Below are 13633 nucleotides of genomic sequence, written 5' to 3' on the forward strand. Positions count from 1 at the left end.
TACAGAACATAAAGTTTAACCTCTTGTCCAGCTTTAGGTGTGTAATTCAGTGACATTCATTTCATTCACATTGTTGTGCAATCACCACCAACCAACTCCAGAACATTTTTTCCACATTCCCAAAGTAAATCTCTGCACTCATTGAACAATTCCGTACCGCCCGCCTTTTCAGCCCTGGGAACCACCATTTTACTTTCTGTCTGTGAATTTGACGATTGTAGGTATCTCATATAAGTGTATCATACAGTATTTGTCCTTGGTGATTGGCTTATTTCCCTTAGCACAATATCTTCACGGTTCATCCATGCTGTAGCCTGTGTCACAATTTCTTCCTTTTAAAGGCTGAATAATATACCTTTGTAATATTTTGTTTTCTTGTTTTATTCGCCACATTTTGTTTATTCATTTATCTGTCCATGGAGATAAGGACTGTTTCTACCTTTTGGCTGTTGTGAATAATTTTACTATGAGCATGGGTGTATAAGTAAAAACTGTTTGAGTCTCTGCTTTCAATTCTTTTGGATATAAACCCAGAAGTGGAGTTATTAGATCATTTCATAATTCTATTAATTTTTTTGAGGAGCTGCCATACTCTTTTTTGTAGCAGCTGCACTATTTTGAATTTCTACCAGCAGTGCACAATTGTTTCAATTTCTCCCCAACCAGGTCTACACTTGTTATTTTTTGTGTGTGTGTGTATTTTATTTTGTTGTTGTTTATTTTTGTCATTCCCCCTCCTCCCCCATTATAATAGCCACCCTAATTGGTTGAATTGATATCTCGTTGTGGTTTTGATTTGCATTTCCCTAGTGATTAGTGATGCTGAGCATCTTTTCATGTGGTTATTGGCCTTTTATATGTCTTCTTTGGGAAGATGCTTACTCAAGCCATTTGCCCATTTTTTAATTGGATGTTTTTATTGTTGAGCTGTAAGAGTTCTTTATATATCTGGCTATTAACCCTTCCTGGATATAAATTTGTAAATATATTCTCCCATTCTGTTGGTTATCTGTTGATAGTGTCCTTTAATACATACAGTTTTAAATTTTCTCTTAGTCCAGTTTATCTGTGGGGAGCTGCTATAGGGTTAAGCCTCGGACTGACCTGTTGGCAAAGTCACAAACAAGTCCAAGCTTAGAGGGCACAGTCCTCTTACACACGCTCCCTAGATCTTACCTGGGAAGCTAATGGGCTGAGGGAAGTGCAGCAAGAACAAAAACAAGTGAAACTCACAAGAACAGTGTAAACAAGTGAAACTCACAAGAACAGTGTAACTTTGGTAACCGCTACCTTGTTTACCTCTGACTATAAAATAAAGGCTCAGCTTGCCTCGGGATCTTTGTCTGTGGCCTCAGCCTCAGCCAGGCACAGGAAGATCCACGGAGACTAAGGAGAGCTAGAGAGTTCTGAACGCTGTCTCCGTGTAGAACATTCTTCGCCGACTCCGTCCACACCTTTGGGAACCCCTGGACCGCTGGGGCTGGACCCCGGCATTTATCCATGTTTTAGTTTTGCTGTCTGAGTTAATGTCCATTCTATTTTTTTTTATTTGTTTGATGTAATATGGAGTACTACCAGAAAAGAATTAGAATACATTAAAATATTTAACAAAAAGTATTTATAATAAAATAAATTCTTGTAATTTAGAAGGATTTTCATTCACTACCTACTAGTTCAGAATCACTGTGAACATTATTGTACTACTATTAGATGTAAGACTTAACAAATTGATCTGAATTATTGTCAGGCCCCATGCTCCTGAAATTAGCTTTTACTTTTTAAATTGGTTTTTACTTGGATATTAGGCTCTTCATGTGTGTGGTTGTGGTACATGCTTAGCACTTACTCAGTTTACCTTTCTGAGTTCCAGTCACATTGTGCCCTTAAAAATATTGTTTCATGATAAGACTTTGCAATGGGCTCATGACATGTGTGAGTACAGGTGCTCAGCGAGTTGCAGACAGCAGAGTCCCCTGTGCTTTGGGTATCGAGAGCTGCCTTGTGTCAGGCACTGTGCTCCATGCTTTCTACCCATGGCCTCAGTTCACTCTCCTGCCCAGAGGGGTGGGTGGTATTATCCCCATTTTGCTATTGCCGCAGGTTTCAGTGGCTTTAGTTGAATGTATGCTGAGGTCTAGAAAAGGGTGATTGTTTATGCAAGAAAGAAAAAGCATAAAAATTTCTCACTCAAATAAAAAAATATATTTCCTGGATGGAATCAGATAGTGTCATTCTACAATGAGATTATTATGGCAGCGCCTCTTCAGAGCTATGCCATTGTTTTCTCTACCCTTTCCTGAGGGCTGTGCTCTTACCTGCAGTTTCCAAACTGGCTTGTAGTTAATGGCTTGTGCCTTTACAGATGCCATATTTTAACTGATCACAGGATTGGGGTCTCTGCACCTTTTGTGTTGTGCAGTGGGAAGCATTTGGAAAAAAGCATTTGGATACCTGTCCTTAACTGTAATTTAAAGAGGCACTGCAATTCTAGCCATGGAAGATCTTAGGAGAAGAATCCAGATAAATAAAGGAGAGCTTTAGCTGTTTCTGTAGAAATAGAACATTGGATTTATTTTAATTGACTTAAGTTTGCCATCAGATTTTCATCAGTTGAAATTTCTCTGGAGGCCAATGCTTTGCTTCTCTTCTTTGGGAATGAATTATTCCAGGGAGAGGCTCTGTCTGTTTTTACTCTAATCTGTACAATGGACAGGCAGTTTTGTTTTTAAATTTTAAACTTTATCTACTGTACTTTTTAAAAATCACCATTAAATGCTGACCTCTTAATGTCCAAAGTTGAGAAGTGAAGGGGCTGTTAGGAAGCGATGTTATGCATTAAGCAATTATGGTTTGTCTACATTTTTAGTGGCACAACAAAACTAGGGACTGAAGTAAAACTCAGTTGCAATTGTTGGAAAAACCCGTTCAGGACCGAACTGAAGTCTTGGTTGCTATCAACAATCTCTCCTTGACTACTACCTTTATTAATCAGGAGAAAGGGCAGCAGGATAGAGTCAATTATTGGCACATGCCAATCTGGATAGTGGGTTGCAGGGCCAACTGGAAGCTGGAAATCTGGCTGGTGGCTGACGCTCTTTCAGGATCTGGGGTGGGACAACAGGCTGGAAAAGTCTAGAGGCAGAATCAGAATACAGTAAATTCTTTAAAAATAAAAACTGTTTTTTACTATAAAATAAATTATCTTATGATTTAATAGGAATTTCACTATCTGCTAGTACAGACTCAGTATTGACATTATTGTGTTGTTCGATTAACAAATTGAGCAGAATATTGCCATGTCCCATGTTTCTGATATTAGCTTTTCCTTTGATATTAGGTGTTTTTTTGTTTTGTTTTTAATTCTAAAAAGTTGCATAGCTGCTTGTGTACGGGGCCTGTTTATTTCCCATTTATTCATTATTGTATAAACACTTACTTTGAAATCAGACTATTGCCTAAGTTCTGTTCTTTATTATCATTACTAGAGGCCTGGTGCATGAAATTCATGCATGGGTTGGTTCCCAAGAGGGGTGGGGGGTAGGGGGCAGGATGCTATTGACCCTCCAGGTGGGTGGTGGGACGTCTCTGCTGGCCCAGAATCTGGATCCGTCCTGCTGACGTTTGTGCTGGTTGTTGGGAGTCACCTCGCAGCTGCTTTTATATCCTTTCTTCCTTGCAGAGTGTCTAGGGAGGGGAAGTGGCCGCAGTGTCTGAGGCCAACTTCCAAGAGGCTAGCGGTGCTGTTGGGATCATGCCGTGGCACTGGTCTGTCGGTGCCTGGCCTGTTCTCCAGAGATTGGACATGCAGGACTACTGAGGGAGTGGCTGCCGGGAAGAGTCGGTCAGCTGAGTGGTGCTCCCACTGTGGGAGCGCAGTGACCACCAGGGAGTAGCTCTTGCATTGAATGTCTGCCCCCTGGTGGTCAGTGCACATAATAGCGACTGGTCATTCTGGTCATTCAGTTGCTTAGACTTTTGTATGTATAGATTATTGTTGGTAGAGACAATGAGTATCTACAGACTCTTTGTTTCTGGAGTTGTACCCTTGGATTTACATAATGTGCCACTTCCTCTCCTAGTTTCAATTGGCATCCTTAATGTTAATTAAATTGTTTGGTCATACCAGGGAAGCCCAACACTGTTTCAGGTGTGTGGGCATGCTTTCATAAAATTTATATTTCTATCAAAGTGTAGATAGACTGAGTACTTTCCTTTTTCGACCTTAATTATTTTACTGAGAGAGATTTGCTTACATTTTGAGCACATTGGAAGGCATGGAGTGGGTTGTCCAGAATAATATGAAGGTTCTTCTAACTACTGTGTGGTGAATGTATATAAGGAGATATTGCTAGAGATATCACTCCACTCTTCCATTTTGCATCCTCATGTCTTAGTTCCTTCTTTGCTTTAAAAAGTGGCTAAGAGAGGCTTTAAACTTTTGCAAGCTTTACTTGACTATTTCTCTGTTCATGCGTTAGGGTGGTACTTGTGTTTTTGTTACTTGATATTAAAGGTGGCAGCACTTTATGACCTAGGTAATCGTCACCTTGGCTGCCATAACAAAGAACCACAGACTGGATGGGTTAAACAACAGAAACTAATTTCTTACAATTCTGGAGATTTGGGTGCCAAGATGGTCAGTTTCTGATGAGGGCCCTCTTCTTGCTTCCTGCCTTCCTGCTAAGTCCTGGCATGGCACAGAGAGTGCTGATGTCTCCCCCTTTCCTTCTCAGGGCACTAATCTTGTCATGAGGGACCTCCCCCATGACTTCATCTAAATTTAAGTACCTTCCAAAGATGCCACCTTTAAATATCATCACCTTGAGGGCTTCAACATAGGTATTTGGGGGAGACAGTTCAATCCATGGCTACCCAGGGCTGTGAATTGGGGCACCACTGTGGTACAGTGGGATGGAGAGAGACTTGTGGGGACTCACACTTCCCTTCCCTCGCTGTTCTAACTTGAACAGTTGTTTGACATTTATCGTGTGAGGAAACAGCTCAGCAGGTGGGAATGACCTAAGAACGTGTAACTGACGCAGTGCTTTTCTTCCCCTCTCTCTCCGCAGAGCTGGGGTGCTCTTCTTCCTGACCACCAACCAGTGTTTCAGCAGCATAACAGCCGTGGAGCTCTTCGTGGTGGAGAAGAAGCTCTTCATGTGAGCGTGGCTCTGTTCCGGGAAGGGCGCTGTCCGGTGTCAGGGCTGTTGGTCAAACTGGTCACATCCAGAAGCTGGCCATGGATTGGTCCCTGGGATTACCAGTGTTCATTGAGAAAAGCAGCCTGGGGCTGGGAGGGACATCATGAGCCCAAGGGAAAGGGGAGTTTAAAGATTAGGGTATAGCTGCAAAGGCAATGGTACAGAGAATGTAAGAGATAAAGGCTGAAAAGGATCTTTTGCAAGAAGTTGAAAGAGATTTGCCTATATTTACAAGCTGGAGGAAAGGAATTGTTAGAGAGGGAAAGAGGGAAAGTTTGTGGAAGAGTTTGGACTCACCGGAGGAGGATGTTAGAAAGAGGAGGGACCTAGGTCTTCATTGGGGAGAAAACAGGATTTGATAGCTGACAGGTTGGGAGGTATGATCACTGAAGGAAGAAGTACCATGTTTTCCTTCATCATGAGAATGAAAGGAGAAGGTTTAGTGACCCAAAGCTCTGCTTGGGGAGCATGGAGAATAGCAGCACCGCCTTCTTCATAGTCAGAAGTGGGGAGAAAGCAAAGCCTGTGTGACCACTGAGAGCAGCTACTGAAGTTCTTTTTCACGGAAACCCAGTCAGAGGAGAGGGAGGAGAGGCAGGACGTGTTTACCTGGAGTGGGGGTCCTAAGGGCTAAGTGGGCGGCATTGGGAGGGAATCCTAGAATGAGAAGAGGGGTCCTTGCACAGAGCTCTCGGGAACCAGGTCTCAGGGGAGGCGTGCCCCTGAGATAGTGCCTGATGCTGACTGGGTGAAGGTGGTGGGTTGACCTGGAGGATGTGAGAAGCTGTAGTTGTTAGACCCCTGCTGGCAGCAGAAATCAGGACAGCAAATGGTTTAATCATCCGGCCTGTGCCTTCTTAAACTAAAGTGGGATGCATGGTGTGCATTTTTGTTTTTTAGGCATGAATATATCAGTGGATATTACAGAGTATCATCTTATTTCTTTGGGAAACTCCTATCTGACTTACTACCAATGAGGATGTTACCAAGTGTTATATTTACTTGTATAACATATTTCTTGTTAGGTAAGCAATAAGGTAAAAATTATGTTTCTGTAGTCTTGGATGTGAGAGGAAGCTAATTTCTTTTTGCAAGCATGTGTATATATATATATATATATATATATATTTTTTTTTTGACAAAGCACTATAGGACAAGATCCACTGATTGAGTTTAAGCCTCCATTTTACAAATAAGGGGTGTGCCATACACAATTAGGCATAGTACCTGGATCCTCAGCTCCTGATTAGTGTTCTTGTGGCTGCTCCAATATCATACACAATACAGTGTATGACCCATAATAGTGCCCCATTATAGCTATACAGTAGTTTTTTGAAACTTCATTTAACCCCACCCTCAATCCCAAGCTCTGTGGTATTTGTCTCAGAGACCTGGCAGCACTCCCTCTGAGAGTGAAACGCCTGGAGGTCATGGGATCCTGATCTCCCAGTTTCTTCACTGTCACTGCTACAGCAAACTGTGAGGAAGGTGATATCTGGGGGGAAAGCATGTGCTCTTGACAAGTTACCTTCTTAGCGAGAAGGCAGTAGAATTCTGGCCAGGTGTGTAGCCTCCAGCCCCCCACCTCAGCACTCAGAAATTGGTAATAATTGCACAACAGGGAGCACAGGTGTTATGTTGTACAGTGCTTATGCAGTCATATAAAAAAGAAAACAGAATCAATCTGTACAGTTATATGGGGGGCAAGGAAATTGGTGATTCAGGGTAGTTGTTGGATAGAGGATGAACTTTTCATTCTGATAACTGTTTCTCAAAATATTTGCACAATAAACAATTCCCAATACACAGTGAGGTAGGTGGTTGGATTAACCCCCTCTTTCCTTCCTCAGGATTGAAACCGACGGTGGAGGCCTTCTTCATCATGATGTTTTCCCTTATCATGGTGGCTTACGCGGCCAGTTCTATGGCACTGGCCATAGCAGCAGGTCAGAGTGTGGTATCCATAGCAACCCTTCTCATGACCATCTCCTTTGTGTTTATGATGGTGAGTAGGAACTGTGCTTCTCTGAGAAGCAATTATTTCCCCTCCTTCCTTCCCAAAAGTTTACCTGTCATGGAAAACCTGCTTTGAGGATTTTGTCAATGGGACTCTTAGCTTTAAGGAAGCCATATGTTAAAATATAACTTATATTAGAGAATGTACCAGCTTTTTCTCGACCTTACCCAGCCTCTTTTGCTACTATTCTAATCTAGTTACTATAACTTTAGTTAACATTTTTTTACAAATAAGATTTCAAAAGATGCTTCTTGGTGACATACAGTGAAACCTTGATGACTGGGAACTTCAAAACCAGAAAAGTATTTTTCTTTTTCTTTTTTTAATCCTCACCCCAAGATATTTTTTCCATTGATCTTTAAAGAGAGAATGGAATGGGGGGAAAAGGTGGGAGAGAGGAGGGAGGGAAGGAGGGAGGGAGGGAGGGAGGGGGAGAGAGAGAGAGAGAAAGAGAGAGAGAGGTGAGAGAGGTGAGAGAGACACATCGACTGGTTGCCTCCCATACTCTCCCTGACCTGGGCAGAGGATGGAACCTGCCCTGCCGCTGAGGTACATGTCCTTGATTGGGAATTGAACTGGCGTCCCTTTGGTCCATGGGCCAACACTCTAACCACCCAGCCCAACCGGCCAGGGCAAAACTAGAAGAATTTTGATTGGAAGTTTCCCTCATAGAAATGGCAGGTTCATAGCCTGACTTCTGTGCTGGTGTTAGAGAACTGCTGGCTTATTTCCCCAGCAGCTGAGAGGGTTTGTTTGGATCAAATACTTTCCGAGGGAGAAGCTAAGCTCCATGAAAAATAGAACAGTGTGTGGCATGGTCACTCCTCTATTTTGAAAAGGAGTGTTTTAAAAATAGTGAAATATTCCAAAGTCCATGTAATACTAGGTCCTCTCCTTTTTGGTCCTTGACATTCTCTTATATCAACATATTTCTGGTTACCTTTTTTTTTTTTTTTAATGGTTACTTAATCCTAATCTTACATGCCCTAACTTTTGCATAGGTGAAGAGAACCACTTAGTACAGCGATTTTCAACAGGCGTGCCACAAAAGGCACAATGGTGAGATGCAAGAATTTTTACAACATACAATACCCAACTGTTTAATCAGGGGCATTGACCTCTTTTCCCTTATATTATCAAATAAAAAAATGACCACAGCCAACACAACAATACCCATCTGGTGTGAATGACTCAAAATTATACCTGTTTTTTCTTGTTTGTCAGATAGGCAAAAAAGATAACATATTTTTTGGTGTGCCACAGAATTTTAGAGCCTAGTTAATATGTGCCATGAAATGAAAAAAAGGTAGTGAATTGTCGATTTAGCACATTTCCCTATATTACATCAAGTAAACAGGAACACTTAGCCTATTTGCTTACTACATGTATCCTTTCTGCTAGAGTAGGAGTAGAGGCCGTGAAAAATTTGTAAATAGCACAGTCTGGCCATTGAAAACTACCAATCTAAACATTATTGAGAAAGTGATAAACCTTGCACAATTTTTCTATAATGCCATCCAATAAATAAAATATCCTTTGCCCTGGCTGGTGTGGTTAAATGGTTAGAGTGTTGACCTGCACATTGAAGGGTTGCAGGTTCAATCCCTGGCCCTGGTTGACTTATATAGAACTTTTAAAACCACATATAAAATCGTGTTTTACCAGGAGATGTTATATACTGAACACTTGGTTAGATCAAATTAAAATATATGGCCCTAACCAGTTTTGCTCAGTGGTTAAAGTGTTGGCCTGTGGACTGAAGGGTCTGGGGTTCTATTCTGGTCAAAGGCATGTACCTTAATTGCAGGCTAGATCCCTGGCCCCAGTAGGGGCATGTGTGGGAGGCAACCGATCGATGTGTCTCTCTCACATTGATGTTTCTCTGTCTCTCCCCCTCCCTTCCACTCTCTCTAAAAAACCAGTGGAAAAAAAATGTTCTCGGGTAAGGATTAACAACAACAAAAATGAAGTCACACCAACATCATTGTCTTGTTATGCCCATCCCCACATCCAGAGTGCCAGTTAGGAGAAGTTTTGTATGAGCCTCTTTTTATGGAGCCATCTCTTCCTGGAACGTTCCTTCCTGGCTCTCCATGGCAATGCTACTTTCGGTATCTTTAAATGAAGGTCTTGACCATATTTTATGCTGCAGTTTGCCACTTTATATCTAGGCTTTGGGTTATTTTAAGCATCCATTCTAAACCCCAAGTTATTCCTAAAGTCATTTGGAGACGGAATGCAAACCCTGTGGTCAGAAAGCTTCCTGTGTTAAGGAAGTATAGAGGCCCACCAGGTGCTCAGGATACGTTCTGGTGTGTCCACTGGTGGGAACACAGTGGTTGCATCATTACAACAGTCAGGACCATGGCCTTCCATTGTGTGCTGTTACAGAGAGTAAAAGCCTTGACAATTAAGGATCTTCCCATACAATGAAACATAGATACGTTGTCATTCCTTCACAGCCACAAACAGCCTCGGCTAAGAGGAATACACATGCAAAGAGGACATGGTAAGCCTTTAGAGCCGTGGAAGAAGTTTTAAGAAAGCGTTGGCCTTAGCAGAAATGTCTACAGGGTTGTAGGGGGTTGAAGAGGGTAAGCTTTAGAATTCATGAATCACTCCCCCAGTTCTGATTGCTGGGATTCTCTCTTGTAGATTTTCTCAGGGCTGTTGGTCAATCTCACAACCGTTGTGCCTTGGCTCTCATGGCTCCAGTACTTGAGCATTCCTCGGTATGGCTACGCGGTAAGTTCTCTTCTGTCCCTGTGACTAGTCCATTGTTCCCCAGCTGGGACTAGCAGAAGCAGCCTGACCATCGCATGTCCCCAGACTTGGCTTTCCTGAGTGAGGGAGGTGAAGGGTGGGGAGATAACTCATGGTGAAGCAGGAAGATTGACCAATTGATGTAAAAAATGTTGGTTTTCAGTTTAGTAACGAAATACATGAGAGGATGGGAGCCTAGACTACAGTTTGTTTTTCTAGACTCCATATTTTATATTGCAAGGGAAATTAAAAAACAAAACAAAAACCATACGAAGACCACATACTATTCACAGCCATTATTGGCTTTAGAATCTAACTCCAGTGAAAACTGTCTGTCTTAATATAGAATAATTGAGTTTCAACTCCCAAGAATTACAACTTGTTTTGATTAAAACAAACAAGAACAGTGCAAAAGATGTTACCATAAATTAAAAATAGTCACTGAGAACCATTGTATCATTTTGTTTATAGTGTTTTGGGGTTACAACATTGGGGAGAGAGGAGGAAGGTGCTGTGGGGTAATATAGCCAAAGGTCTTCCCTGTTTGCCAAATAATTTATTTCCTTTGTATTAGAAGCCAAACTTTTAACCATAGGCCTCTTGAATACCAAGAACAATCATTTTAGCTGCTCTGGTGTGACAAAGACTGTGAATGTGAAGCTTGGTTTGGTTTCAGAAATAATAAAGAATTAAACTAGGAGGATGGGATTGTGGTAATTCTTTGGAAGCTTTGAAATTCAAACCTGTTTACCTTGCCTGTTCCCACTCCCTCTTGTGTTATAGGCTTTGCAACATAATGAATTTTTGGGACTAGACTTCTGCCCGGGACTCAATGTCACAGCAAACAGTACCTGTGACTTTGCAATGTAAGTGATGCGTTTGGTTACTGTTTGGTGTGACAGAGAAAGGCCACTGGGCTGAGCTGGTATGAGTGCTTTCAGGGACATTGGCCTAGGACAGCAGATGCCCCTCAAAGTGAAAGGAGAGTCCCTAAGTTATCCCTGAGGCTCTCATAAAAGTTGGTTTCAGGGACCAGAGAAGATTCTTAGTGACTTATATATGTTAGCTGGGCCAGCCAGCCAGAGAGCACCTCAGGCCCAGAGGGCAAGTCCTGTCGGCCTTCTCTAGGAATATTGGAAACTGCCAGCTGGCTCTTATTTTCCAAGCAGGGTGAGGTTAGGGCAGGCTCTCATTTATCCAGCAAAAGGTCCTGTTTAGACCCTAAGAAAGCAATCCCAACTGAAAAGCCAAAGTTAAAAAGCAACCATCCATTTCCCCCCCTCCCCCACACCCTCTGCCCCCCCTCCGCCCCCTTCCTTAGTTACCTTGACCCTTATCTGTAGCCTAGGGTCTCTCAACCCTTAACCCTTAGCTTCACCTTAAGGATTTAAAAAAGCTGAAAGAATGTCAGCCTGAACTTCAGACACAAAGGAAGGAAGAGAAAGGGGAGAAAAGAACATCCTTCCAGCCAAAGGGCAAGGATCTCTCTCTCTCTCTCTCTCTCTCTCTCTCTCTCTCTCTCTCTCTCTCTCTCTCCATTGTAACTAGTAAGCTGACAGGGAAAGCCGCAGGGAAGGGCCTGTTGTGACATCACAGTGTTTGTGGGTACATGGACATTGCCTTGCAATCCGTGGGATGCCTAGTGCAAACTTGCCCAGTCCGTGACCAACTCATCCTGTCATGGGAGTCTTTTAGCAGCGAGCACCTTAATGGCTTTTCAGTGCTTGACCCATGCGCCCACAGTGCGGCAATCCACAGAGAAAGAGAGAACCCCATGGCCAGAGGAAAAGATGCAGGAGGAAAGAGAACACAGTAATGTCCTTCAAGCCAAGGTGGGGAGGACAACTGGCTTACCAGGGACGAAACAATCTGAGTCATGGTATCCAATATACTGTAGGCCTCGGGAAGGGCACCAGGTGTCTGACCAGTGGGGCCAGACCAGACCTGGGTTCAGCAACCTGGCCACCTGGCTTCTGGCTAGGAAAGAATTCAGAGCAAGACCCAAACTGTAAGAGAACATTTATTTGGTAAATTACAGAGGTAGAAGAAGTAATTCCTAGGAGAAATGGGCTTAGGAAACGATTTCTGGAGGTAAAGGAAGAAACTTTGGAGTTTGGGAGTAAGGATGCTAATGGTAACATGCAATTATAATACATGTAACATATAAAATATGTGTTAATTGTTTATGTTAACAATTAGGCTTTTATGAACAGGAGGCTATTGGTAGTCAAATCATGGGAGGATCTAGTTTTATGTAGATTACTGACTGTGCGTGAGGGTCAGTGTCCCTAACCCCACATTGTTCAGGGGTCAACTGTATTGCCAGGAAACCTGTACGGAGGAAGAGAAAGTTTCTTTATCCTGCCCACCCCCTCTTTTGATCTGGGTGTGACATTTTTCAGCACTGCTAAATTCCAGGAGTCACACAGCAATGGTACCAGACAAGAATGGTGGCTGTGCCCGTTATTTTTAGTACCGGGTGCTGATCTGACCCGTGGCAGGGCTCCTCCTTCCTGCTCTACTTCAGCTTCTCTGAGCCTCACCTGATACCTGGGTCTGCGGTGATGTCCTGTAGCTGAGCATCTGCCAGGCTCATCCCTGTCTTTGTCCCAGAGCTGAGGGAGTGCAACAGTCAGGAAGCTCTTCCCCACCTCTTTTCCTAGTTTTGTGTTCCTTTGTGTGGCTGATTTGTGGTTATTGTGCTCTATAAAGAGCCTTGACCATGTTTGCAAGGGCCTACGTGTCATCTGTGGAAGCAGAGGATTTTCCTTTCATGAGCAAGTGAAAATTTACATGATAAACATTTCTGCCTTTGAAGAGAGCAATTCATAGATTGGGAGCCAAATGAATCTGGAATGGATAGCAACTTGGTTCAAAGTGTGAGCCTGTGGACTTGGCCAAGTTCCTTAAACCTCAGTCTCTTCATCTTTTAAATGTATATAATATCCACCCCACTGAGTTGTTTTAGGAGTTAACTAAACTGTGATATGCAGGCTGCTTATCCTGATAGCTAGCAGAATTGTAAGTACTCATTGACTTTACCTGTTATATATGAAGGGATAGTTATTTCAGACTTGGTAATCTATAGGCTTCTTTAAGGAACAGCAACTATTTTGAGTAAAATTGGACAGAAGCTAAGAATGCAGTCATATTCTTTTCTGTTGAATTTCAGATGTACCGGAGAAGAATTCTTGGTAAACCAGGGCATCGATCTCTCACCATGGGGCCTGTGGAAGAATCATGTAGCCTTGGCATGCATGATCGTTATCTTCCTTGCAATTGCCTACCTAAAATTGTTATTTCTTAAAAAATTTACTTAAATTTCTTTTGAATGTACATGGCCTATCTATACATTAAAAAGAGCATCTTGATTTATGTATTCAATGAAGTTTTTGGGTGTCTTTTCATTTGCCATCATATTATTGTTCAGCCAAAATCATTTCCAACAGAAAGCATCATAGAAATCACAATGAACTGAATTGTACATGAAATAACCCATCGTTATCTAGTGGTACAAGAGGCCTGGTGCATGAATTTGTGCACAGGGGAGGGGGAGAGGGAGAGAGATCTTGCGAGGTTGGTTGGCAGCTCCGAGGAGAGAGCCGGCCCTCGGGTCCCCTAGGAAAGGGGCTGCGTCCACTGCCACCCACCC

At 42.6% G+C, this 13633-nt stretch overlaps 1 protein-coding gene across 3 annotated transcripts in view; it reads left to right on the forward strand.

The window, feature by feature from the left end:
* The window catches only part of LOC132216519 (broad substrate specificity ATP-binding cassette transporter ABCG2), a 48902-nt gene extending 35537 nt beyond the window's left edge, over positions 1-13365 (forward strand). For all 3 annotated transcript variants that reach the window (XM_059665776.1, XM_059665785.1, XM_059665793.1), the window contains exons 11-16: positions 5070-5159; positions 6102-6226; positions 7052-7206; positions 9874-9963; positions 10765-10847; positions 13154-13365. In XM_059665776.1, coding sequence (XP_059521759.1) covers positions 5070-5159; positions 6102-6226; positions 7052-7206; positions 9874-9963; positions 10765-10847; positions 13154-13301 — 691 coding nt within the window. In that variant the 3' untranslated portion in view covers positions 13302-13365. The remainder of the gene's footprint in view (positions 1-5069; positions 5160-6101; positions 6227-7051; positions 7207-9873; positions 9964-10764; positions 10848-13153) is intronic.
* Positions 13366-13633: the final 268 nt, after the last annotated feature.

This window comes from Myotis daubentonii, chromosome 1 (assembly GCF_963259705.1).
Source record: "Myotis daubentonii chromosome 1, mMyoDau2.1, whole genome shotgun sequence".
NCBI lineage: Eukaryota > Metazoa > Chordata > Mammalia > Chiroptera > Vespertilionidae > Myotis > Myotis daubentonii.